General features: G+C 47.3%; 1 protein-coding gene across 1 annotated transcript in view; it reads right to left on the reverse strand.

Annotated features, from left to right (window-relative positions):
* The window catches only part of DYNC2LI1 (dynein cytoplasmic 2 light intermediate chain 1), an 809,324-nt gene that overhangs the window by 261,361 nt on the left and 521,054 nt on the right, over positions 1-26,909 (reverse strand). The window contains exon 9 of the mRNA XM_069608461.1: positions 2,611-2,687. Within this exon, the coding sequence (XP_069464562.1) occupies positions 2,611-2,687 (77 nt within the window). The remainder of the gene's footprint in view (positions 1-2,610; positions 2,688-26,909) is intronic.

Consider the following 26,909-nt stretch of genomic DNA (forward strand, 5'->3'; position numbering starts at 1 on the left):
CAGAGGGCCAATCAGTAGAGGGAGGTAGATAAGAAAGCCCCCAGGATACAGGAAGTGGTGTGTTGTTCGAGTAAGGTCAGAGAGGGAGAAAGGGGACCAAGAGACCAGTAGGAGGAAGAAAAAAGCAGAAGAGTGTGGAGGCAAATATTTCAGAAGAGTGTGGAGGCTAATATTTCAGAAAGTGAGGTATTGGTTTAGTGTGTGCAAGGGTACTGCAGTGTGAGAGTGTGTTAGTGTGTCAACGGTGTAGGACAGAGTAATGTAAGGGGTGACTGTGAACTGATAAAAAACTGAATGAGAGGAGGGTGTCTGAGTAGTTGGTAGGGTAGAGAGGAGAGTAGTAGTGGAGGAGGGGATTAATAGTAGAGTGAGAGTAGAAGTGGGAGGAGGAGAACAGTAGTGGAAGGAGGAAAGTAGTGATGAGAGGAGGAGAGAAGCAGTGTGGAGTTGGAGAGGGGGAGAGTATTAGTGTGGACTGGGAAGAGGAGTAACATCTAAACCTAGGCTAGACCTTGGGGGTATGAAACAGTGAAGGGAAAGGGGAATGGTGGCAGGAGTATGGAGGAGGGGTGAAGTAGCACAAGTAGATGTGGGAAAGGTGAGATTGGGCATGTTAGAGAAAGCCTGAATCCAACAGGGCAATTGCAAGGCATGTTCCCAACACCCTTAGCACACTCCCAACTTGGAGGTCCCCGAGGGAGTACAGATAGCCAGCATTTAATGAATTATTTCTAGTACAAGAAAGTGAAGTTCAACATTCAGTAGCACTAACCAGGAGATACGGATGCCTAGGTTAGGAAGGGGGGTCATAAAACAAGACAGAGAGGGATGTGCCTAACTAAGAAAACAAATGTCACCATTTAACTGTCTCAGATAATCTGTGCCATCTGTGTACTTCCCTAGGTTTCCAAACCTATCCACTTCTTAGCCAGAACCAGGGCCCTACAAATCATGTCTTGCTGCCCCTTTCAAACACATAAACAGCTCCCCAACAAGTGCAGGCTAACCAATTCTGAATGTCTGACAAATTGGGCACTCATCAATCCATACTGGACATTAACTTGAGGCTTATTATAGAGAAGTCCCTTCTTCCCTCATACCAACACAGCCCTACTCCCGCTCTCCTTCCTTCCCCACATCCTGGACTTTGACAAGAAGGCCCATTTCCAAGAAGGCCCATTTCCAACTCCACCTCCTCAGAGGTACCCTCCCTTTCCTCACTTTTCCCAAGAAACTCAATGTATCTAGAGCTCTGGTACTCTCTAGGCTGGACTACTGCAAAAGCCTCTTCCTCAATTTCTCCACCACTCCCCTCTTCCTCAATCTCTCCACTGGCTCCCGGTTGCTGTTAGGATCAAATTCAAATCCCTCTGCATCATCCATAAGGCTGTCTGGGGCCAGGGACCACCCTATCTACAATTTTCTCTCACTAAATACTCTCCCTCCAGATCTCTCCAATCTTCCAGCTCCAACTCTGCTTGTCAAGCGCTTCTCCAAGCAGCAAGCAGGTGGCCGATCTCTTTCCTCAGCTGGCTCCCTCCTCTGGAACAGCCTTCCCCTTCTTCTCCATCTTGAGCCAGTTATTCTCAAATTGCGGTAGCTCTCCCATCTGTGCTAACCCCCCAGTCGCTGGGATTGGTGGCCTGGGCACTTTTGTGTCCTACTGGGCCCTAGCCTTATGTGCAATCACTTACAGCCTCCGTGCCCCCACACACACTTGCCTTTGGGCACCCACTACCTTGTGCTGTCTCACAGGCCAGCACTTAATGCACTTACAGGTGACCACTCTCCTACCAAATGGTAACTGCCCTGCACTTAACAGTTACCCTGCAACTGGCTGTCTGGCAATTCCCCCTCTGTGGAACCCCTAACACTCCCTGCCCCCCTTCCCTGACCGTTTACGCTCCCTGCACTTGCAAGCTCCAAATGTTTACAAGGTCTAGTAGGACCACCCCTGCCTTTTGCTCATCATTGTTACTTTATTCCATTGTCTAATTTTGCTCCCTTGTTCCCTCCCCTCTGCTCTGAACATTTCTTGATGTATAAGCACCTTACAAATGCACAATAAATAAATAAAATAAATACGTGATTTTTTTTATTAATGAGCCATCATCGTGCTAGTCGAAATTCACTTTGTAATTCAAATCTCAACATTTTCACAGATTTAACGTACTTCTAAAACGCATTAAATGTTTAAAATGTGGCATTATTTTGCTGATAATCCTGTTTTCATTAAACAAAACTGCTGTTCTCCCCCATTCCAATGTCTCATGTGAAATGAAAGTCGGTATACACAGCAACCTCTTCTATTACTAATACATCTCTTCCTGTTAATCCTTCCCTCCCATCTGTTTTTTCAAATAAATAACACACTGTTAAATAACATCTTGCCAACGACAGACAGATGAAAAATAACTTTTTGTTTGTTGATGCCCAGAATGTGCAATATCCACTTGTTGTAATCATTATATGTAAAACGAAATGGAGCCATCAGAAAAACGTTAGTCTTACTGACAAGGAGTGGGGCAGTAGTTTAGTGTTAGCCTGCAGACAACGCAAAATTCAGAATGTCCATATGAATACATTTTGTGTAGTATTTTCATTACTCACCTTCTGTCAAGGCCAAATGCCAAATGATTAATAAGAGCACGTGTTTTCACCATGTGTGGCTCAGATTTGCTTGTAAACTAATAGAAATTAGAAACATTAAGTCAACATTTGGGTACAAAGATCATGGAAGATTGAAAATAATGCATCTATAAGTAAGGGTCAAACTTTCAAAAGTGATTTAATATTTAGTTTTATGACAGGACATTTTACATTTACTCATTTTGAACCTCCAGAGCCATACTTCCATGTCTTTTTGTTGCATTGGTAGAACATTGCCAAAATGGAACTGTTGTAATGCGTCTCCTTGTATACATTTATTGAAATACAGGGTACCATTTATTTTTATAAGATTATTTTTGACAAAAATACATATTGCAACATAAAATCGCAGCCCCCAAAGTATTTGTAGTAAACAATTCAGCATATATTGCGTTTACAAGAAAGTGTTTGTGTTAATTTGATGTAACTGCCATATACACGTGTGTGTGTATGTACACACACACACAAGTACATACGTGTGTGTCTGTGTGTATATATAAAGATATACACACGCACACACACATATATATATATATATATATATTCACTAACAAAAAACGTTGTTAAAAGGGACGTTATGGTTAAGATGCACTAGCAAAAACCTATGAAATTCAATGGAAAAACGTTCTTACAGGGACGTTATGGTTGCAGGTAAAACCCAGAAATTCGCCAATTATGGTAAGCCAAGCAACCATAATGCGCGCCACCAGTGTGCACTGCAAGGACTAACACCCATGACATCAAAGATGCCATCACAAATCTCATTGACGACATCGCTGATGACATCACATCTACATTTAGTTTTCATGGAAGTCCCACAGCAGCATTATAAAAGTAAGGGGAGGAGATCAAGAAGTGTGCGAAGCCCCAGAGATTCGAACCAGCTGGAGAGGCCATTCTGAATGAGAGAAAGACACACAGCTTAAGCTGTGAGGATGATGCTGGCGTGTGAAACTGAGCAAGTCACCAGTGTGAGAGAGAGAGAGAGAGAGAGAGAGAGAGAGAGAAAGAGAGAGAGAGAGAGATACGCAGCTTCCGAGGCGAGGAAGAAGCTGGCGTGTGAAACCGAGCAAATCTCCAGTTGGAGAGAGAGATGTGAGGTCATCCTTTTGGGCTGCCACTTTAAAGCCTCCCTAATTGCTATTAGTGTGCATTTTAACTGCTGTTTCAACATTGCTGGGGATACTTTGCAAATTGTGTGTTTTAATTTACTATTGCACTCTCCTAGTGCTGCCGCATTTCCTTTAACGTGATCTAGTGTAGGACACTGCCTCGGCGGTCTGTCCTCTTTCTTTCTCGCGAGGAGGCGTTCCCTTGCCTCCCTCATTGTTGAGCACTGCAATATACGTGCCGGCTCATACGTCCACGAAGCGGACGGGTGCAGCGGGAACGCCATCAGAGTGCCGATTTAAGGCAAGCCTCCCTGTGTCATCCGTGCAACGTACGTCCAGGACCCCAGGCAGCTATATACTCGGGAGGCACTTTTGTCCCACGCTCCCCCTTCCATGTTGTTTTACCAGCGGGCTGGAGGAGCTCAACCAAACCTGCATTGTAACGAGGTCCGCAACAGCTATCCATGCGGGAGCAGCTGCTCTCTAACATACTGATGATGTTACTTAATACTAGATCCCTACCGGCTCACACAGCCGACATTCATAATCTTATAACAGACCATTGTCCTGATCTGCTCTTTCTCATTGAGACCTGGCTCCAGGAGAGTTCAGCACTGTTGCATGTGAACCCCTCCTGGGAGCATGGTAGCTCCCAGGATGTTGTAATGGGTCACGTGGCAGTAGCCACGCAACCAACATAATAAAAGAGGCGAGCCGCTTCCGGCTCGCCAGTGATTCCCATTCTGGCTCCAGCGTCGTTCCTGCTGCACCAGGCTGGTGCTGCGCTCTTGGTGCTGGGCCCACGGACGGGGCCCAGCTTAAGGACGGTGCCCCTGCCGGGCAACGCCGTAAGGACGGTGCCCCTGCCGGGCAACGCCGTACGGACGGTGCCCCTGCCGGGCAACGCCGTCCCTGTGGGTCCCCCAGCCATGTGAGGCGGGTTGGGGATGTGACCCCGGCCTGGGTGCCCCAAAAGCCGGGGCCGCGGTGGCCAGGTGGACATGGCCACGTGTGCGGAGCTCCGGTGCTCTGGAGCGGGGTGGGCAGAACCCCCACCCCTGAGTATGCGGCATGGGCGCCGCCTAAGTGTGTGTGTTGTCGGGTGCCACCCGACCCGAGCATGGGGCTGCCCGGTGATCCGGAGCAGCCCCCAACAATGGCGACGAGGAAGTCGGCCCTGCGTGCCCCGAGAGTCGCGTGCAAGGCTGGGCCCATCACCAACTGGGCCCGCAATGAAGAGAGGGGCCCTGCGCGCCCCAGCAAGATATGGTGAGGCAGGCCCATCTCCAACTGGGCCCGCAGAGACGGAGGGTGGCGAACTGCCCGCCCTGTCCCCCGCGGGAGACGTAGCGGGTCGGCGGCTGCGCCACATGACTGAGGGATGTGGGCCCATCTCCAACGGAGCCCGCCAAGAGGAGATTGCGGCCGGGCCACAACAACGGGAGGTGGCCCCGAGAGGAGCAGCTGCTTGTTTCCCCGCAGGGAGGAGGATGTGCGGCGGTGGCCGCGTGAGCTGTCACCCCTCCCATCTGGGGGAAGGACTGGCCCAAGGAAGGGAGAGGTCCGCGGCATCGGCCGCATATCGAGGGAGGCCGTTTTTCCCCTCCCCCCCAGAGAGGGGAGTGACAGTGTCCTGCGGCGTCGGCCGCACAGAGAAGGAGGCGGGCCCAACACCAGCTGGGCCCGCAAGGAAAACATGGTGGGCGAGCGGCCCGCCCGTCCCCTGAGGGAGACGGAAGATGTTCGCGGCATAGGCCGCATGGGTGGCTGCACCCCTCCCCCACCATCAACAGGAAGGGATGTGCCGGCACCCGGACCGGACCAGCACACGCGATGTCGCCCCGGATGGAGAGGTGAGCGGCCTCTCCCCCAGCATGCCAGCAGACCGCCCACCACAGCGCGGCTGCCCCTATCGGCCCGCGGTAGAGGGAGACATGAGGCGGGCCCAAAACCAGCTGGGCCCCCGCGAAAAAAAAAAAAAAAGAAAAAAAGTGAGATGTTGCAGGCCCGAACGAATCCAACGGGGCCTGCAAATGAATAGAACAAAGGAAGGCGGCCTGTGTGCGAGCCCCGCACGTTACCCATCCTGGGGTGGGAGCTGCATTCCCCCCCACTGCCAGGAGCCGCACGCGATGGTCCCTGCCCCGCTGTGAGGAGGAAGGTGCGGCTCTGCCGCAACAAAGAAGTGAAGCCGTCGGCCCCTCCACCACCCCGGGCAAAGAGCAGCGAGGTGGCTGCAGTGAAACAACTGGGCCCGCGGCGGTGAATGGAAGAACTGTGATACTGGCCAAACACAACGCCAGCAACCCCCATGTGAAAGGGGAGGTGCGAAAGGGCGGGCTTGCACCCTGACTCTGGACTTGGCCGATGTGGCCCCTGGGTTTTCCCAGGTCCGGCTTTGCCGGCCCTAAGTTGTGAACTGAACTGTCCTGAATAGCTGCCCATGGATGATGTCGGACTGGTCTCCTGCAGACCCGCAGTTGCTTAATGTGGACTCAGTAGCCACCCCCATGAAGACTGGGATCCTGCAGACCCTGGACGTGCTTAAGACGGCCCATTCAAGTGGCGGTGGGAAGCTGTGATCCTGCATATTGTGGCCATGCTTTAAATGGTGCCAGGGGGGATCAACAAGGGCGGCGTTCAGCAATAGTGAAACCACTCACCCAGGTTAATAAAGGGTGTATTAGTAGAGTGGTTGTAGGAGTAGTAGTGGGTAATTAGCGGGATGTGTTTTGTTTTGTTGTTTATTAAAAAATGGAGTGGTGTTGCATGTGAACCCCTCCTGGGAGCATGGTAGCTCCCAGGATGTTGTAATGGGTCACGTGGCAGTAGCCACGCAACCAACATAATAAAAGAGGCGAGCCGCTTCCGGCTCGCCAGTCACTCCCATTCTGGCTCCAGCATCGTTCCTGCTGCACCAGGCTGGTGCTGCGCTGTTGGTGCCGGGCCCACGGATGGGGCCCAGCTTAAGGACGGTGCCCCTGCCGGGCAACGCCGTCCGGACGGTGCTCCTGCCGGGCAACGCCGTTCCTGTGGGTCCCCCAGCCATGTGAGGCGGGTTGGGGATGTGACCCCGGCCTGGGTGCCCCCAGAGCCGGGGCCGCGGTGGCCAGGTGGACCTGGCCACGTGTGCGGAGCTCCGGTGCTCTGGAGCGGGGTGGGCAGAACCCCCACCCCTGAGTATGCAGCATGGGCGCCGCCTAAGTGTGTGTCTTGTCGGGTGCCACCCGACCCGAGCATGGGGCTGCCCGGTGATCCGGAGCAGCCCCCAACAAGCACCCTCCTTGGTGCAGGCAATACCTTATGACTACAGAATTATTAATTTAGATCGCCCTTCACCCCGTGTTGGTGGCGGGGTTGCAGTAATGTTTAAATATGTTTTACGGTCACTCAACTTTGCTGCCCTGATACCCTGGAAATGGAAGCCTTATTGCTGAGGTGTGTAATGTCCCCTGCTCTCACTTGTCATTTCTTGTAGCTCTATCGCCCTTGAGGGCCTCATATCGGTTTCTTTAAACTCTGATTTGGTGGCTGATCTCCATTTGAAATACACACATTTTGTGGTTCTTGGGGATCTGAACTTAAAACATAATGCACCTAGGGTCCCGGCGTTTGACGTATTTTTCTCTAGTTTGTATGATCTTGATATCCCACAGTTGGTACTTGGTCCCACTCATTCTTTTGGGTAACACCCTGGATCTGGTGTTGGCTAGTGAAGCTCTGCAATCCTTACAATCAGTCGACCATTTTATGGTCCGACCATTACCTGGTGACCTGCAAATTTAAAAGTGGTCGGGTACCTGTAAAAATCCTCCCGCCACAGGTTTGGTCACGTGGCTGGCAATCTGCTGATTTGTCAGGCTTGGTTACACTTGTTAAAGCTAAATGCCGAGCGGTATCAGCTACTTCTCTCTATACCGTTTCTGGCTTACTCCTTGAAGCTGCAGATGAGATTGTTCCTCAACTGTTTATTCAACCCTGTCGTCTTCCTTCAGAACCCTGGTTCACTGAACACCTCAAAGCAGCTCGTCTTAAACTCAAACAGTCGGAGCGCAAATGGCGCATTGCGTACGACTGCAACCTCAGAGCTCATTATAAAGCCTGGTCTGTAGCATATTTCTCAGCAATAACAGCAGCTTAGAAATCGTACTTTGCTCAGAAAATTGAGGCAGCTCTCTGCCAGCCTAAAGTTCTTTTTTCAGAAGTCAAATCACTGTCTCGGTCAGAAAATTCTCTCCTGTGATAAGTCCTTTTCAGGACCGATGTGACAACTAGTCTCCGGTTTTTGTGTACAAAATTGAGGCCATTCGCAATAATATCCTTGTGTCTGCGTCAGCACTGGCTCCAGAAAGGCAACAGATAGGCCTGAGTAGCCCAGCCACTTTGGGAAAATGGTCCTCCTTTCTGCTTTTTACTGAGGAGACGGTATTCACTACCATACAACGTATTAAGTCTGGCTCTCCTCTTGCCGTGGTACCATTGGTTATTATGAAAGATCTCCCAGGATCTTTTAACAGAATTCACGTCGGCCATTAATGTCTCATGTCAGTTGGGGGCTATTCCCTTGGAACTTAAGATTGCTACTGTTATCCCCCTTCTGAAAAAACCATCCTTGGATCCATCTATTCTCTCTAATTTCCATCTTTTTTCTATGAAGCTGTTGGAATCTTTGGTTTCTCTTCTTCTATCCTCTTTTCTGGAATCTTCTCAACTTCTTGACTCTGGCCAATCGGGTTTTAGGCCTGGTCGGAGAACCGAGCGTGTACTGGTTTTGGTTCTTGATGACATGGCTAGACTGGTCGATTCAGGAGGGGTGGGTGCCCTGATTCTTTTAGATCTGTCAGCGGCATTTGACAATGTAGACCACCCCACCCTGCTTACCTGCCTGTATCAAATTGACATCTCAGGCCTGGTTTTCCTCCTTCTTGGCCAACCGCACTCAGGTGTTTTCTCTTGCTTCCTTTCTCTCCGGCTCCTGCCGCCTCGTCTGCGGGGTTCCGCAGGGCTCTGCCTTGTCACCCTTTCTTTTCAACCTCTACATCTGGCCCTTGATCTGCCTCATTGGCTGCCTTGGCGTCAAGTGCTATTCTTATGCCGACGACACCCAGATCCTGATTTGGTTAGATCTTGATCGGACGGAGGTGTCGTTGTGCCTCCATCAGTGCCTGACTGCGGTAGGTGAGTGGATTAGTCGCAATTGGTTGAGGTTGAATGGAGACAAGCCGGAGGTGATGGTGGTAGGAGCCCCTCCTGATCCCACTCTTTGGGTGTCCCCTTTTTGGCCTTCTTCCCTTGGCGCTCTTCCAGTTCCTGTGACCAAGGTGAAGAATCTGGGAGTAATTCTCTCATCTTCTCTTTCTATGAATGACCAAGTGTCTGCAGTGTGCAAAGCTGCCCATTATCCCCTCAAGATCTTAAAGAAGGTGCTTCCTATGCTACCGGCTGCTCTGTATCCCCCGGTGGTTGCTGCCCTGGTGTTGAGCAGACTTGATTACTGCAATTCCTTATATCTTGCACAACCCAAAGGCGTCAATCAACGACTCCAGCGCCTACTGAACCTAGCCACCCGGGTGGCTACAGGGTCTCCTTATGGTGCATATATTTCTCCTGTTCTACGTGAGCTTCATCAGCTCCCATTCATGCAGCAGATCAAGTTTAAGGCACTATGCATTGTACTGCGGGTGCTGCATGGGCAGGGGGCTGAGTACCTCCAGTCTAAATGGAAACGTTATCTCCCCACACGTCCATTGCGCTCTGCCTCCGTTGGTCTGCTAGTGGTCCCTACATTTCGTAGGTCTCGCATTGGAGGCTGAGCTTTCTCTATTGTAGCTGCACAAATGTGGAATGACCTTCCTATGATGGTAAAGTACTTGTCTAACCATCTATTGTTCAGAAATGCATGCCTGTTTTAGTTCTACTGCCTTGTAGGCTTACCGTTGTCCTCCCTCTCTAGCACCAAGATACCACCGGGTGAATGATGCGCTGTATAAATGATATTAACATAACATAACATAACATGAGACACGCAGGGGAAGCCGAACGCTTGAAAGAAGCTTCCTGGAGCGAGCGATAGTAAGGTATTGGCGTAGCCGAAGCCCAGTGAACTAGCAAGTCCATAAACATTGCTGAGACCACTTGTCCGAAGTTCCCGCAGAGGGGACAAACTGACGAGAAGCAAAGAAGCAAAGTAGTCATCCTGACAAGTACCGGAGAACACCCTGTGCAAACGGCAAGCCTGGTGCGGCGACCCCAAACACTAACATTTTTGCAACGTCTGCAAATGACGCACTGGCAGTGGGGGACAATGTATTCTCTGTTCCACCCCACAGAAAGCACTTGCGTGTCCAGTCCTATCCACTACACTATGTGCAGAAGGGGAACCACTAGTGGGGGCGGAGATAGGCAACAAGCAGTTCATCTTTATGGTTGACTCGGGAGCTGAAAAATCGTGTCTCATGGAAGGCCGGTTCCTGCTCTCAGGAAAAAACTTGGAAACGCAAGGGTTCTCTGGGGCTATTTTAAAAGTTTCTTACACAAATGATCTTGACATAACAGGGTGGGGGGGGAACGGTGTGAGCACCTCTACTATAGCACGAAGACTCGCCAATAAATCTTTTGGGAAGAGACATCCAGAGTAAATTGAATATGCCCATTTCCTTTACCGAGCGGGGAATAGTGTGCTCTACCCCAGGAGTGTGCCCAGTAAGGGCAATGCTGATGATTAACACCATGAACAATGAAATTGTTGTAAGAGGGGTGCCCATAGACATGGACATGTTAATATATGGGATCTGGGTACTTGCCAGAGTGGTGCCAGAGATAACAAGAAAAGAATTGAAAGTTCCCTCAGATTTCGTCTTCCGCCCAATTGTGAATACAGATCTTGTACCAGGCACAATTTTGTCTATTCATCTAGAAGGGGTACAGGCGTCAAGTAAACTTATCGCAGTGATAGGACTGGACACACATGGATGCAAATGGAGAACAGTACTATGCATAGACCCAAATATAATGTTGCGTGATTTAACTGATGAAGAACTGCTCACTGACAATGAGAGTGATGGGTAAATAATAATGGCAATAAGTGTACCATGTGACATCTTGATCCAACACAGAGAAATACACAACCCTCTCATGCCAAGTGTTAAGTGTGCCACCACTATATTTGAGGAAGATATGGAGCAGGTCCTAACAGAAATATGGACCACAAGCCCCCATGATTTTGATTTGTACACCCATTACTGTAGGCAAATTGAAGATGCCCCCAGTGCAAGTGCCAATAGCAACCAAGCAGGTAGCAATGAAACAATACCGCATTCCTGGGGGGCACAAGGCCATTTCAGACACCATCAAAGAGTATGTGGAGGCGGGTGTATTACGCCCTATTACCACATCATGGAACAATCCGCTCTGGCCCATTAAAAAGGGGGATGGGTCGTGGAGGATGACGGTGGATTACAGGGAGTTGAAAAAACATACTCCTCCCTTAGTGCCCACAGTCCCAGATGCCATTACTTTGATTGAGAATGTCCAAAAGTTTGAGGGGACTTGGCATGCAGTGATCGATTTAGCTAATGCATTTTTCACAGTGCCAATTGCTGATGAGTGTCAAGAGCAGTTCGCATTTACGTGGGGTGGACGTCAGTACACTTTCACGAGACTACCCATGGGGTACATGCACAGTCCGACTATCTGTCACCGGCTGGTGGCAGAGCACTTAGACAAGATACCGTGTAAACCTGACATACAAATCTCTCATTACATTGATGATATTTTGATTCAGGGCAAGGATGAGCACAGCGTGCAAAGTCAGTTAGATGTCCTTATGGAGGGATTGAAAAAGGAAGGGTGGGAGATTAATCCGAGTAAAATTCAAGGTCCAGCTGAAACAGTGATATTTCTAGGGATTCAGTGGCATCGTGGGCATCGAGAAATGGTGCCAAAAGCTCGACAGAAAATACTTGAATTCACCACTCCAACGAACAAAAAGTAAGCTCAGCAGTTTATAGGACTGTTTGGGTTTTGGAGACAGCACATTCTGCATTTAGGGCAGATATTGGCCCCCACTCTATAAGGTGACACAAAAGAAATATGAATTTCAGGGGGGGAAGAGCAGCAGAGAGCCTTTGAGATGGCGAAAGACACCGTGCAGCAGGTGCTTGATTTATGGCCCTTGAAAGAAGGTGAAGTGGAATTAAATATATCTGTGCAAGACAATTATGCTAACTGGAGAGTGTGGCAGAAACAAGACAGGAAACATGTGCCATTAGGTTTTTGGAGTCGTAAATTGTCCGATGCTGGTAACTCATATACTCCGTCTGAGAAATAATTGCTGGCATGTTATTGGGCTCTTGTTGATACTGTGCAAATGACGGTGGGCCATGATGTATTGATGAAGCCAGAAATACCAATCATGCAATGGGTACTGAGCTCTCCTAAAACACATAGAATAGGACATGCTCAAGAAGCCAGCATAATTAAATGGAAATGGTACATTCAAGACAGAGCCAAATCAGGAAAGGGTGGAGTGGCAAAATTACAAGGACAAGTAGCCAACATACCGCCCTCAGATTACATACCACCGGAAGTGCCTGAAAAACGTGAGTCTCCCGTGAAATGGGGGGTACCTTACAGCGATTTGACCGTGGAACAAACAGAGAATGCTTGGTTCACGGATGGTTCAGCCCGATACGTGGGAACTGAGCGGTACTGGAAAGCAGTGTCGTACAATCCCAAAACCAAAAAGATATTGACAACGACAGGGAAAGGAAAGGAAAGCGCAGTCAGTTCGCAGAACTTTACGCAGTTTACCAAGCATTGAAACAAGAGACCCCTGGTCAATGTTATGTGTACACAGATTCATGGTGAGTGGCGAATGGATTGGCAGTGTGGTTGCCAACTTGGCAAAAGAATGGATGGAAGTTTCATTCAAAAGAGTTGTGGGGAAAAGAACTGTGGCAAGATATTGCAGAAATGTTGTTACAAAGTGAAGTCACTGTATATCATGTGGACGCGCATTGTGCCACAGATTCATTAGAACGTTGGTTTAATTCTGTTCCAGATGAACACACCAAGATTGCCTCAGTGGATGCAGAGGCTCGGGAGGATGATATGGAGGGTTTGGCCAAATGGGCCCATCAGAAATGTGGGCACCTTGGAGAAAAGGCTACTATCAGGTGGGCACAAGCTCGAGGCATCAGTCTTCATTTAGAAGTAGTGAAAACCATTATTTTGCAGTGTCCCGTGTGCCAACACCAATTGCATAGACCTATACCTCAAATTGTTCGAGGCACATTGAGAAGAGGAAAATGACCAGGTCAAATTTGGCAGATTGATTATATCGGTCCTATGCCAATCAGCAGAGGTTGTCAGTATGCATGCACTATTGTAGATACATACTCGGGATATTTGATGGTTTTGCCGTGCAAACAAGCAACCCAATTGAACACCATCAGGTTGTTAGATCAGATCATATTACATTATGGAGTGCCTTTGCAGATTCAAAGTGACAATGGGTCACATTTCAAAGCCAAATTAGTCCAGTTGTTTTGTCAGGAAAAGAGCACTGAGTGGGTATATCATATTCCCTACCACTCAGCTGCAGCAGGGCTAATTGAACGAATGAATGGGTTACTGAAAGAACAGTTGCGCAAATCTGGAGACGGCAGTTTGGCAGGCTGGCGTAATCGTGTGTTTGATGCGGTGCAAGTGTTGAACAATAGGCCTGTGTACGAACATGAAACTCCTTTGATGCGATTAATGACTCCTACTTTGCAGGTTGAACCCAATTCAGTCAGAGAAACACTATTATACTGGGAAATTACACAAGGTTCTTTAGCTCCCTATCGAGCAACTCCAGAGTCAGCAGGGGTAGACTTGCATTCTAATGAAGAAATCAGATTAGATCCAAGAGGAATAGTTGTTATTGAAACAGGAATTGGAGTACAGATTCCCCAGAGCATATGGGATGGATTGCCCAAAGATCTGGCCTAGCATTGAAGGGAGTTCAAGTGTTGGGAGGGGTAATTGATGCTGATTACCAAGGCAAGATTAAAGTCATCCTAATGAATAGTGGGGATCAATTGTTATCAATCCACAAGGGTGATCGAGTGGCCCAATTGATAGTCATTCCCGTTAAGTTGTCCCTGATTAAGAAAGGGGAGCCTCCTACAGTGTTAACTAGCCGTGGGGATCACAGTTTTGGCTCTTCAGACATCATGGTACCGAGTGCAAAGGTGTGGGTGGAACAGCCAAGTGACCCATCGGTGTCCGCAGATGTCATTGCATCAGGCAAAGATCAAGTGGTTTTAGTAATGGAGCCTGGTAGAAGGAAATATGCAATATGTACCCGCAGACAAATGTTACCTAAGAGAGTGATGTGCAACACTGATATCTCTTTTCTGGGTTTGCTTTGTACATCCTGGGTCTGGTTGGTGTGACTGTGGCACTAAATGGACTCCATTTGGAAGGTTTAGACTGTCTTCTGTCACCAGCAAAAAATGTCACATCTGTGCCAGTGATCAAGGGGATACTGATAGTGATGAATAATGTTGTCCCCAAGCAACCCTATGCCAGTGCTGACAAGCCCGCCAGACCGAAGACATGGATCCGTGAATTGCGACAAACACATTAGGAGCAAGTGAAAACAACCTTGATGCCAGTTGTGCAGGAGACCTTTGTAGGACGGAGGAAACACTCTCCTATGATAACTCAAGAAGAAAATATGTGGATCTATTTAGCACAGCAAGTACTGAATATATCACACTTTTGTTTAACTGACGTGCCCAATGCTGAAGCTTTATTGACTACATGTTTAGTAGCGGTGCCGATGCCTGTTCCGGTGTTAAAGCATATTTTCGGCGTCACACATAATGATTCTTTAGTTCAAGACTCAGACATTAGACAATCTTTTTCAGTCTACGAGTACTGCAGGTCCTGCCAAGAAACCGACAAGAAGTGGAGAAATTTGACACGTGTTATCACGTACAACATAACCCAAGTTGATGTGTGTTATATTATGACGTGCAAAGCACAAGAAATTGGTAAATGCAGACAAATAGAGTTGACCGATCAATACAATCATACTACATTCGAGAGGAGACTGTGTTCACGAATGTCACGCAAATGCACCAGTGTAAATAATACTATGTCTTGTAATCGTACAGTGATAACTGCTAGTCATTTGAATCATGTGAAACTTCCAACAAGGTGGCTCTTTTCATGTGGTAACATTACATATACTTATATTCCAGCTAACATTTCTGGAGGTCCATGTGCTTTGACTCGATTAGGACTAATGATGTTTCCTTTACACTCAGCGATAACTCGAGGTAAAAGGTCAACCTTTCAATCTATGGGACTATCTCCTGACTGTGACTCACATGTACATTTGCTATCAGAAACTGAGGTTCTAGCATTAACCCTTTCATTACTAAGTGTTTGGGGTTTAGCTGCTGGAGGTTACAAATCTTTGATGAAATTAGCATGTTTAGTAGTTAAAAGTCTTAATCATACTTCGCAAGCTTTAGAGGAATTACTCCTTGATAGTCAAGTTATTAGAAAAGCTACTTAGCAGAACAGAGCTGCTGTTGATTATCTACTGCTGAAACATAATTTAGGGTGTAATGCCTTTGAAGGTATGTGTTGCTTCAATTTGAGTGACCACTCACGATCCATTGAAAGTCATATTCGAGATTTGAGGGATCTCATTTCTCAAGTGTCTCAAGATCGTAACAGAAACTGGTGGGATTGGTTATTTTCATGGATACCTGATATTGGGGGTACACTACGTTATATTTTTGCTTGCATTTTTATTATTCTGTCTATTATAATTACTTGTTGTTGTTGCCTTCAATGTGTTCCCAATTTAGTTTTAACATTTCGTAGGTTTCAGAGACCAGTTCCAGTGCCACCTGGCTACGGAAGATAAATATCCAAAGGGTGGAATTGTTCTGCTCGATTTATGCTTGGTTCAAAATGGCGCGGGCGCGCAATGCATGCTGGGAGCGCTCGGAGCCATGTTGGATATTTACTTCACTCCGCAGTGAAAGGCTGCACACATTTTGCTGAAGTGTTAGATTCACAGTGCTGAGACAAACATGCTTTTTCAAACTTGGTATGCAGTCAAGGCCATTTCTGCTGGGAAAAGCAAACGTTGTTATGACTTGCTACTGTTCTCCGTGGAGCATGTTTGTAGAGCAGGGAGGCCCTGCGTTCCTTGGTGGGAGCTCTCAATTGACCCAGCTGGCAACCGACGGCTGTTCCTCAACTGCGCAAGTGCAATTCCAGAAGGTTCGAGAATTAACTCCCCTTTTGTGGAGTTCCTATATATGCGGAAACCCGGAGGGGTCAGGTGAGACTTCAGCCAGAGAAGGACGCTCCGTCTGGCCTTCCTGTGAGCTGTGGCACTCTCGGCCTGGCTGCCCCCGGAGTCTTCCAGCCGCTTCTGGACGAGATGAGGACAAGAATTACGCTCACGGTGATGCATTTCTTTTGACTTATTTGACTTCTTATCTATGTCCATGTTAGTTTTATGAGTTATTTCTATGTACTTGTAATCTTTGAATAAATAGCCTTAAAGAGCTGATTATCTTCTCAAGAGTGTGTGGCTGTGAATTATTGTGTCTGTCTGTTTATGGGTTGAAGTATTTGCTCTATAATTGCATTGGTGATTTATGGCTGTTCCGTGCACTTTTCAGGGGAGAGCAATACAGTGAGGTGGAGTGTCCCTTTCGAAAGCCTGTCTGTTTTGGGAGGATTTTGTTTGACTCAGCCCAAGATTTCAAGTCTCTTATTACTAGTGTAACGCTGACCTGATTCCCGCAGAGGCGCCGGTCTTGACTGGGTGAATGCCGTATCTTCAAAGGTGATGTGTAACACACGGTTGGCTCTTTGGGCTGGACCTCTGTGCACTGTATGTCTGACTCGAAGAGTAAGATGTCTGCAGATAGAAAATATGGGATTAATGAACTGGGGTTATTGGGTGCCTCTCTCCTCTTCCCTTTCTCTTCTCCTGTAGAACCCCAAAGGTTAACACCCTCACCTTAGGTAAGTGAACGCCGAGCTCTCCATCTGCCTCGGGGCAGGGTACCGTAACCAGTTTCTTCACTGGATAAGGGTGCAGGCCTCTTAACCTCAGAGGACTGCTGTCCGTCGTTAACTGCACGAACGGTAAGTTCTGGGCACTTCAAATGTCTTAAAAGTCTTTTGTAATGATATCTCTTGTTTTGCAGGGTTCCGGCGATGCCGGATGGCGGGCTGATGAGAGTTGAGGATCAAACCCGCGTGGGGAATAGAAGCGCCTGGAAGCACGTAAGTAAGCGCTTGTAGCCTGCTTCACAATGCGCACTAACTGTCCCTTTTATCTTGCAGGTACAAGTTCGGAGCTTTAGAGAAGCTGAAGGGTGCTGGAATACCCATTGGATTCGGCGTGGGAAGGAGTAATGGCACGTGAGAAATAAAGTTGCCCAATGTCTTTAAACGCACCTTCTTTTGTCTTTCAGATGCGGGATGCAGCGCCGAAGGCTTCCGGAGCGTGCGAAGAGCTGGTAAGCTTTTGTCTTTCAGATGCCGGAATGCAGTGCGAAGACCTCCGGAGCATGCGAAGAGTAGGTAAGCCTTTGTCTTTCAGATGCCGGAATGCAGCGCGAGGCGTTGGTGACAGCCGATGGACCAGGTAAGAGATGCGCTGCCACTGAAGACCGTAGTGCTAACCTGTTCTTTCTTTGTCTTTACAGGTGCTGCTGAAGACTGGATTCCAGGATGGTAAGCCTTTGTTCCCTTAGTCCCAGGATCAGAAGCAGAAGACACGATGAGCGTTCTGCTGCAGAGAATGCAGAATAACGCAAAGCAAGATTCATCCATCGGGTGTGGTTTAAATAGCCTCCTGTAGTGCTTAGGTGTCTCCTTCCACAGCCACGCCTAGGTAAGAAAAGAGTTCCTGCTTTCCAGAAGAGTTCCAGTGTTCTGAACCTAGGGAGTGGCTCCTGCCCCACGCAACAGGAAAAGTAGTCCCAAACAGAAGAGGATCAGGGGTTCAACTGGCAGGTAAGTAAGCAGCATGGTCTGCTGCAGGTAAGTCCACCCAAGCATTATGAGCCCGGCGCTTCCAGCGCTGGGACTGGGCATCTTTATGAGCCTGGTGCCACTGGCACCAGGACAGGGTCCAAAAGGTCCCAATTGGGACTGGCTGGCACTCGGAACCGGGGTTATGGGTCTGCTTCCAAGGGAGTCGGGCAAGTCCTGATCTTTTGGAAGCAGAGATCATGACAACTAGGCTGGTAAACCGCTTGCTTTCCACATCGAGGAGAGTAATTGGTCTATAATTTAAAGGGTCTCTTCGATCCCCCTTTTGAATATTGGGAGGATGATTCCCGATTTCCACGATGACTAATCTTTTTGAGCCTCAATATCCCATGGAACAGTGTGTTTAGGAGGCGGGCCCACCTTTTAGGGTTTCCCTTCAGGACTTGATATGTTAAGCCACTGGGGCCTGCCGCCCTTGAGGCCGAAGATTTCATTATTAAGGCATAGATATCCTCTTCCGTTATATCCAAGTACCACTGGCCGCCAGAGATGGAAAAAGGAGGCTCCCCCTTCGACTGTGCATACTTCTTTGACAGGAATTCTATCCACTCTGGTTCAGTAACCATATTTGACAAGGCTCCAACTTGGTCTGTTGATTGTTGATTTATTAAAGACCAAAAGTTCTGTGAGTTCTTATTTAAGACAGCTTTGAGCATGGTTTCCCCGTCTTTCTGAGCACGGGGCATTCGTTGTTGTCTTGACCATTGTTTGTATTTACTTTTAATGGACTTTATTTTGGTCTCTATAATAGATTTAACCGCTTACTCCCTTCTAATGGCACATATCGACCGCTGCATCTCACGTTTCTGCTCCCATGTGTGTTCGTCAAAAGCGTGTCTATAGGTTTTTCTCCTTTGACCGACCACAAGACTGTGGGCCTCAACTGACCATAAAAAGTCATGGAATGCATAGGGGTCGCACGTATCTTTCAGTTTTGCATCGCTTAAATCATATTTACATTTTTCCAGGGCTTTATTCAGTTTCCCTCCGTCCCGCTTATATTTAACTAAACAATTTTTTTGGTTGTTTACTGTTAAGTGCTATGTCAACCTCTTTATGACCCTTACATTTTGCCATTTAACTGACATTTCTAGTCGTTTGTGGTCACTCGTGCCTCCTTCTGTTATATTCAAAGTTTCACATTGGTCGAACATACTGGGAGACATAAACATGTAGTCCAAAGTGGATTCTGATGCTACCCGGGACCATGTGCTTGCAGGAGGAATGTCTCCTTCCAGAGATCCATTCCCCATTTTTAGGTCCCAATTTTTAAAGAAAGATCCCCAAATGTTTCCATTTGAGGCGATGGCCTTGTATTTTGGTGCTCCTTTCCCTTTCCCGCTTTCAACAAATTGTGAGTGTAAGTCCCCTGCCACCAAGACATTTGCATCAGGGTGAGTCAGTTTTATTTACAGTCAGCACACTAGACAAGACATCCAGAAATATGGCAAGCTTTAGAGACGCCGGATTCCAGTAGAAGTTTACTGCTACTATTTGTTTCGACCCCTTAGATGTAGCGACCACACATTTTAGTGCCAAGATCCCCTCTTGTTCGTCTGAGATTATTGTCACCTCATTAAAACGAGTGGCATTACAAGCAGGTAGCAGACCACCCTTTGGCCTTCCTTTCCCCACTGTTGTTGTGGCTTGTGTGGTTATTATGATGCCCTCTAGCTCTGGTGCGTTGACTAACCATGTCTCCTGTAGGAGAATTAGGTCATTCTTGCCAAATACCTCTGATCTCATATTGAGGTTCCTAAAGGAACTGGAGCCTTGCGTGTTCCAACTTGCCACCCTCATACTCTCCCAACTAAAGACATGTCTCACCCACCCCCAGTTTCTGGCAGACCTGTGTTATGATCTCCAGGAGGAGCGCCCACATTGTCTGTTTATCCCCCTCGATTTTACCATGTGCAACAGCTGACATTTCCTTTACTTGGGCGTTTTTTATTTTGCCTCCTTCCTTTGTTTCCTCCCCCCTTCCTTCCCCAACCCTGATGTCTGAGGGCATGTCTTCATGTATGGTTAGCCCTTGTTTTTGTAAAGGGCCTGCTGCATCCAAAATTTCCTTTGACCCTATTTTAGATGTAAACCCGACTTCCACTAAATGGGTCGCCTGTCGCACTGGGAATGTAACATACTCCATATCATTTGATGAAAAGAGGTATAAATCTGGTATTTTTTTTTTAAAGAGCATCAAAAGTGACCCTCTATTCAAGTATTTGCAACTCATTTTGTCTTTGTGACCGTAAGCCAAAGCTGCGGAGCTGCAAAAGGATTTGTTTTACCGGGTGATAATTCCCTTTCTGTCCTTTTGTTTTGCACCTCCTCCTTTCTGGGTCCAGCATCTCTGTGATTTACTTGTTCTGTCATAGTATTCTATGTTGAGTCTTCTACCCCTATAGGCGATGTTAACAGCTCTTCTTGGTCCCGGGTTGGTGGTAGGCTCTCACTAGTTTTTTCAACTCTTTTTGCCAGGGCTTCTACTGGTTTTGTTATTTTTTTCTGTCTTTGAAGAAATATTGGAGCTATTTTTAAAGCTGCAGCTCCAGACTCTGACAGTTTTGTTAAAGCCTGTTTGGCTCTAGGGAGAAAGATTGGAGCCCATTTTATTGATTTCCCCGCAATCAATGGCGTAAGGATGCCCACCACTGGGCCTGTTACGTTCTACATATGTTTACTGTCTGTTAGTTCTGTTTGTATTCCTACTGTTTTATTAGAGACGATTTGGCTTTCATACCTTGATTTAGCGGTTAACTTCTTGTTCTTTCCTGACTCCTGCACTTCACAAGGCTCCTTCTCCATTTCTGAACAAAACTTCTCTCCTTTGTCCTTCTTCTCTTTGTTTGGGTTTTTTGATGCGTTGGCTAGGTTATTGATTAACCTGTTTGTGTCAGCATTATTTGTTTTTTTTGCCTTCATATTTTTGGATTTCTTTTCTTGTCTAGAGGTCTGTTGAGATTTATGTCTTGCATTTTTTTGTTTCTTTTTTCTCACCCTCCTCCTCCTTCGAGCTGGTTGACCTGCACTTTCCTCTGCAGGGCTCTCTTCCTCCTCAACCATACTTTGTTTCTTGGAAGGTTCTTCTTCTATGCAGATCACCTCATCTTGTGTATTAGCGTCTGCCAATTGTGCTAATCGGCAAAACTCTTCCATCACTGATAAGGATAGTGGAGGTTCCCAGTCAATTGGTCGAAAACATTTGGTCGACAGGACAATTGGTCGACACCATTTGGTCGAATGCCAAATGGTCGATTTTTTTTTTTTTTTTTACCCCTTTTTTGGGTTTTTTTTGGGGGGGTCCCCCCCAACCCCCTTTTTTTCTTTTTTTTTTTCCCACACGAAAACCCACAAAACACATATATATATAAAAAAAAAAGAAATTCGACCATTTGGCATTCGACCAAATGGTGTCGACCAAATTGCAGTCGACCAGTTTGTTGTCGACCAATTGACCGGACACCGGATAGTGGAGTATCATCCCAAGTGGAGGGGGATTGATCTTTAGATGCATCGCCCAGTGGGGGCTGCTCAGGAACCTTGATGTTTCCCCTGGGTCTGAATGAAGTTTTGTAACATTAAATTGGTTTCTTTTCTTTCCAAACTTATGATCTGAAGCATAGACTTGATATCTGCTATCTCTGATTTTAGTGAAGCTAGATCTCCTGCCAGTGATGTTATTGATGGTAGAATTGCACTGTTTATGGCGTTGGTAAGTCCCACTATTGAGGACTCAAACAAGTCATAATCTTTAGATATTTCCAACAGTATTCCAGTGTGTACTTGAATGTCTCCCTTTGTTGCCTCAAATACCCTCACCAAGGAATTTAGAACAAAATTCAAAGCTGTTAAAGTTATCTCGCTAGCCATGAATTCCTCTGTTGGTGGTCTTCTCAAAGAGGGCTGATCGTGTGTGTTTGGTGGAGGGCTCGAAGCTGAATGATCCCTTGATTCTCTTCTAGTATTTTCTGTTGCATTCAAAAGAGAACCAGAATCTGGAACATTATGTGGTAAAATGGCAGACAAATTGCTGCCTTCTGAAAGGTCTAGGTTTTCAATTTGGATGGTGGCATTTCCCATCCCTTCTATAGATTTGCCTTTGTGAAGCAAGGGGGTTTGTAAACCCTCTCCGCCATGAGGAAGGTTTCTATGACCTCTTGACTTAAAATATTGGTCTATAGTCCCCTTGATGTTTGTGGTTGTGAGTGTATAGTCCTTTCCTCGTTTGAGCGTAGAGACCAAGGAGGAAACTGTATTTACCAAGTCTTCTCTTCAATTATGACATGTGGTAGCGGGGTTATGAATTTGTACATGTGTAAGCCCAGTCTGACCAGCGGGAATACTCGTTTGCAACTCATGCCTAATATCATGCTGTAGTGAAACGGTATGACTTAACGAGATCTCCCCCTCCTGGACAGTATGTGGTTCTACCAATGGTCCACTTCTCAAATTGTATCTCATTGACATGATAGTTTCACAATTGCTTTAAGTAGATTGATGTCAGATGTAAGTGCCTGACGGGATCAAAGATGTCAAAGCCCCAACAGCCTCCAGTGCTCACTCAGATTGAACCAAATTTGATTTTCCAGCACTTACTTGCAGGTCTTTTGCCCTATCACAGGCGTGTTTCAATGTCTCTTTCCTCACTCCCACTTTTTATTTTTTATAATTGGGTTTTTATCGTCAGTAATATAGTCAATGTACTTATCGTTTAGTGGTAGGCTAAAAAAATGGAACTTACTTGGGTTCTTCAAGGACACCACCCTTGTATCTGGGTATATGCCGGTGGCTATGGCCCAGGACCAGCCAAACAGCCTAACAGCACCAGCCCTTCTGCCACCAGGGCTTACGGCGCGAGGGTGACGCTGGTTGCAATTTGCAGCTTTGCCTAAGATCACGTGATGCTATCACGTGAGTGTGTGAAGCTCTGCCTCCCTCTCAGCAAGAGCCGACTGCTCGCAGTGCTGGAATGGGGCCAAGGAGCTTCGTTTGGGTGCAGAAGTCTTTCAATAAGTACAGGTAATACCAGTAGCAAGTCCAAACACAGCTACTTCCAAAACAGGAATAAACAACAATGGCATTTTAATGACTGCAGTTTTGACCCAGAAAACATCATTAGATCACAAGCCATTGGCCTACTACAGTGGTACATTAGATTCAGTAATGCAGGGACACTTCGCATGCTCACAAGCTCTCGCTGCAGAGGCCTTCGCAATAGAAAAAAGCACCACGATCATGATGGGATGCTCAGTGACACTATACGCAGAACACTCACTCTTTGCGATTTTAGAACGTTCAAAATCTACATTAACAACACAAAGGGCAACGGCGTATGAAATAAAAATATCCAGCCCAAACGTTCATGTGGTGAGATGCAAGACTGTAAACCCAGCTATATTCATTACTGAACCATGTACAGTTGAGGACATGCAAGCGCATGATTACGCTACATATGAGGAAGAGGAAGATGATATTCCCAAGGCGAGTGAAAATACGCTACAGGAGGGGGAAATATACGTCGTAGATGGGTCAGCATCAATAGACAGTGAGACAGGAGGAAAGCATGTAGGGGCGGCAGTTGTAAGAATGGAGGAAGAAGGGTATGAGATTATTGTGCAGAAACACCTCCCCTCTCATTACTCGGCTCAAGCAGCGGAACTGATCGCGCTTATTGAAGCGCTGCATACAGAAAAAGGTTGTGCTGTCACAATATACTCTGACTCAGCATATGCTACAACAACAGTGCACTCAGGGTTGTCAGAATAGCAATGAACAGGGTTTCGAAGGGCAGATGGTTCACCAGTACAACATGCAGCCCTACTAAACAAACTGATAGAAGCACAAGCAGAATCATTAGTGGTAGCGTTGGTGAAGTGCCAAGCACATACCAACAACACAGACTCAAATCTTATTGGGAAACGCAGCAGCCGACGCTGCAGCGAAAGACACTGCGTATTTCAAGATTCCGCAAGCAATAGAGTGCATTGTTAAGACGCCCAGTACAGATACACAAGAGGAGGGATACAGCCATACACCAATTGCCCAAATAATAGAACTCCAAAAACGTGCACCTACAGAAGAACAAGAGTTGTGGGGGAAGAGAGGTTGTAAACAGTCCCCGACAGATTTAATATGGAGACAGGAACTAACAGGGAAGGTAGTAATGCCAGTGCAGTTATTAGAAATAGCATTTCAATAACTACACTTCCCAACACACGGAAGTAAACAACACATTGCCGCTGAGATACAGGAACATTGGTTTGTTCCAAAATTCACAGTAGAATGCACAACGTGCCAGACATACAATTCAGTTATAACCTTGAGGACATTGCAAGGAGCACTGCCGCGTCCTGTGGGCCCGTTCAGAGAGCTCCACATTGACAAGGTGGATATGGGGGAAAGATGTAATGGAGCAAGATATCTGATTGTGATAGTTTGTCCATTCTCAAGGTGGGTGGAAGCTGGACCATGCCCCAACCCAGACGCAAAGTGTGCCGCAAAGTTCCTGGTGCGGGAAGTTTTCTCGAGGTGGGGCATATGTGATGTTATAAGGTCAGATAACGGCACGCACTTTGTAAATGATCTATTCAAAGAAGTAACAACATTACTGGGTGTTAAACGCAAGTTATGTTCGATTTATCACCCGCAGGCGAACGGAATGGTGTAAAAAATCAACGGCCTGCTCAAAAGCAAACTATCCAAGCTGTGTAACACCCTTAAGAAGAACTCGGTGTATTGCTTACCCCTAGAACTGTTCCAACTCACAACGCAACCAAGTAAAGACCATAATTTGAGCCTGCACGAAATAGTGACGGGTCGGTGCATGCATACGCCACTTTCCCCAGTAAGAGGATGTCATGATCTCTGCTTCCAAAAGATCAGGACTTGCCCGACTCCCTTGGAAGCAGACCCATAACCCCGGTTCGGAGTGACAGCCAGTCCCAATTGGGACCTTTTGGACCCTGTCCTGGCGCCAGTGGCACCAGGCTCATAAAGATGCCCAGTCCCAGCGCTGGAAGTGCCGGGCTCATAATGCTTGGGTGGACTTACCTGCAGCAGACCATGCTGCTTACTTACCTGCCAGTTGAGCCCCTGATCCTCTTCTGTTTGGGACTACTTTTCCTGTTGGGTGGGGCAGGAGCCACTCCCTCAGTTCAGAACACACAAACTCTTCTGGAAAGCAGGAACTCTTTTCTCACCTAGGCGAGGCTGTGGAAGGAGACACCTAAGCACTACAGGAGGCTATTTAAACCACACCCGATGGATGAATCTTGCTTTGCGTTATTCTGCATTCTCTGCAGCAGAACGCTCATCGTGTCTTCTGCTTCTGATCCTGGGCCTAAGGGAACAAAGGCTTACCATCCTGGAATCCAGTCTTCAGCAGCACCTGTAAAGACAAAGAAAGAACAGGTTAGCACTACAGTCTTCAGTGGCAGCGCATCTCTTACCTGGTCCATCGGCTGTCACCAACGCCTCGCGCTGCATTCCGGCATCTGAAAGACAAAAGCTTACCAGCTCTTCGCACGCTCCGGAGGCCTTCGGCGCTGCATCCCGCATCTGAAAGACAAAAGAAGGTGCGTTTAAAGACATTGGGCAACTTTATTACTCACGTGTCATTACTCCTTCCCACGATGAATCCAGTGGGTATTCCAGCACCCTTCAGCTTCTCTAAAGCTCCGAACTTGTACCTGCAAGATAAAAGGGACAGTTAGTGCGCACCGTGAAGCAGGCTACAAGCGCTTACTTATGTGCTTCCAGGCGCATCTATTCCTCACGCGGGTTCGATCCTCAACTCTCATCAGCACGCCATCCGCCATCGCCGGAACCCTGCAAAACAAGAGATATCATTACAAAAGACTTTTAAGACATTTGAAGTGCCCAGAACTTACCGTTCGTGCAGTTAACGACGGACAGCAGTCCTCTGAGGTCAAGAGGCCTGCACCCTTATCCAGTGAAGAAACTGGTTACGGCACCCTGCCCCGAGGCAGATGGAGAGCTCGGCGTTCACTTACCTAAGGTGAGGGCGTTAACCTTTGGGGTTCTACAGGAGAAGAGAAAGGGAAGAGGAGAGAGGCACCCAATAACCCCAGTTCATTAATCCCATATTTTCTATCTGCAGACATCTTACTCTTCGAGTCAGACATACAGTGCACAGAGGTCCAGCCCATAGAGCCAACCGTGTGTTACACATCACCTTTGAAGATACGGCATTCACCCAGTCAAGACCGGCGCCTCTGCGGGAATCAGGTGAGCGTTACAGAACGCAAAGCGTACCGCAAAACTCCCACCCAGGCGCTATGGAAACCTCGGATACCGACCAGCTAGCCCAGTTACTTGGGGAACTAAGAGCAGAAGTGCATGCAGCCCGTCAGGAAACGAATGCTCTAAGAAGGGAACTGATTATTTCCAAGGAGCGAACAGACGCTCTCGCTAGACAATTGCTACAGTCACAAGCCGGACAAACTCCGTTACCCGCATCAGGAGCAAATCTTCCTTCAACATCCTCTACGAACCCAGTGCAGATCAACCTACCTGGCAATGTACCTCTGGCTCCGCCCGAACGATTTTCTGGTGACCCAAAGAGGTTTGCAGTATTTATTAATCAGTGCCGGTTGCACTTCTTATGCCGGCCAGCAGCCTTTCCAACTGATCAAGCTAAGGTAGCTTTCGTGCTTTCGTACCTTAGTGGCAATGCGGAAGACTGGTCGATCCCTCTAGTTAATCAAGATGATCCGGTTCTCCATGATTTTCAAGCTTTTCAGCTCAGTATGGAAAAACTGTTTGCAAGACATTCACAGGGGCAGGTCTTGGACAATGAGCTCCTTTCATTGCGACAGGGTAATCAAGACCTTTTGGCTTATATTGCGTCTTTCAACAGACTGATAGTGGAAACTCAATGGCCTGAGGACAAAAGGATTACGCTGTTTTATAAAGGTCTACGTGGAGAGCTCAAAGATGTGTTAGCCCAAGTAGTTAATCCCCCGCACGACTGTTCGGACTATATTGACTTAGTCGTTCAAATTGACCACAGACTGCAAAACAGGAAGGCCGATCGTTCCAAGT

This window comes from Ambystoma mexicanum, chromosome 4q, assembly GCF_040938575.1.
Source record: "Ambystoma mexicanum isolate Mex_15411 chromosome 4q, UKY_AmexF1_1, whole genome shotgun sequence".
Classification (NCBI taxonomy): Eukaryota; Metazoa; Chordata; class Amphibia; order Caudata; family Ambystomatidae; genus Ambystoma; species Ambystoma mexicanum.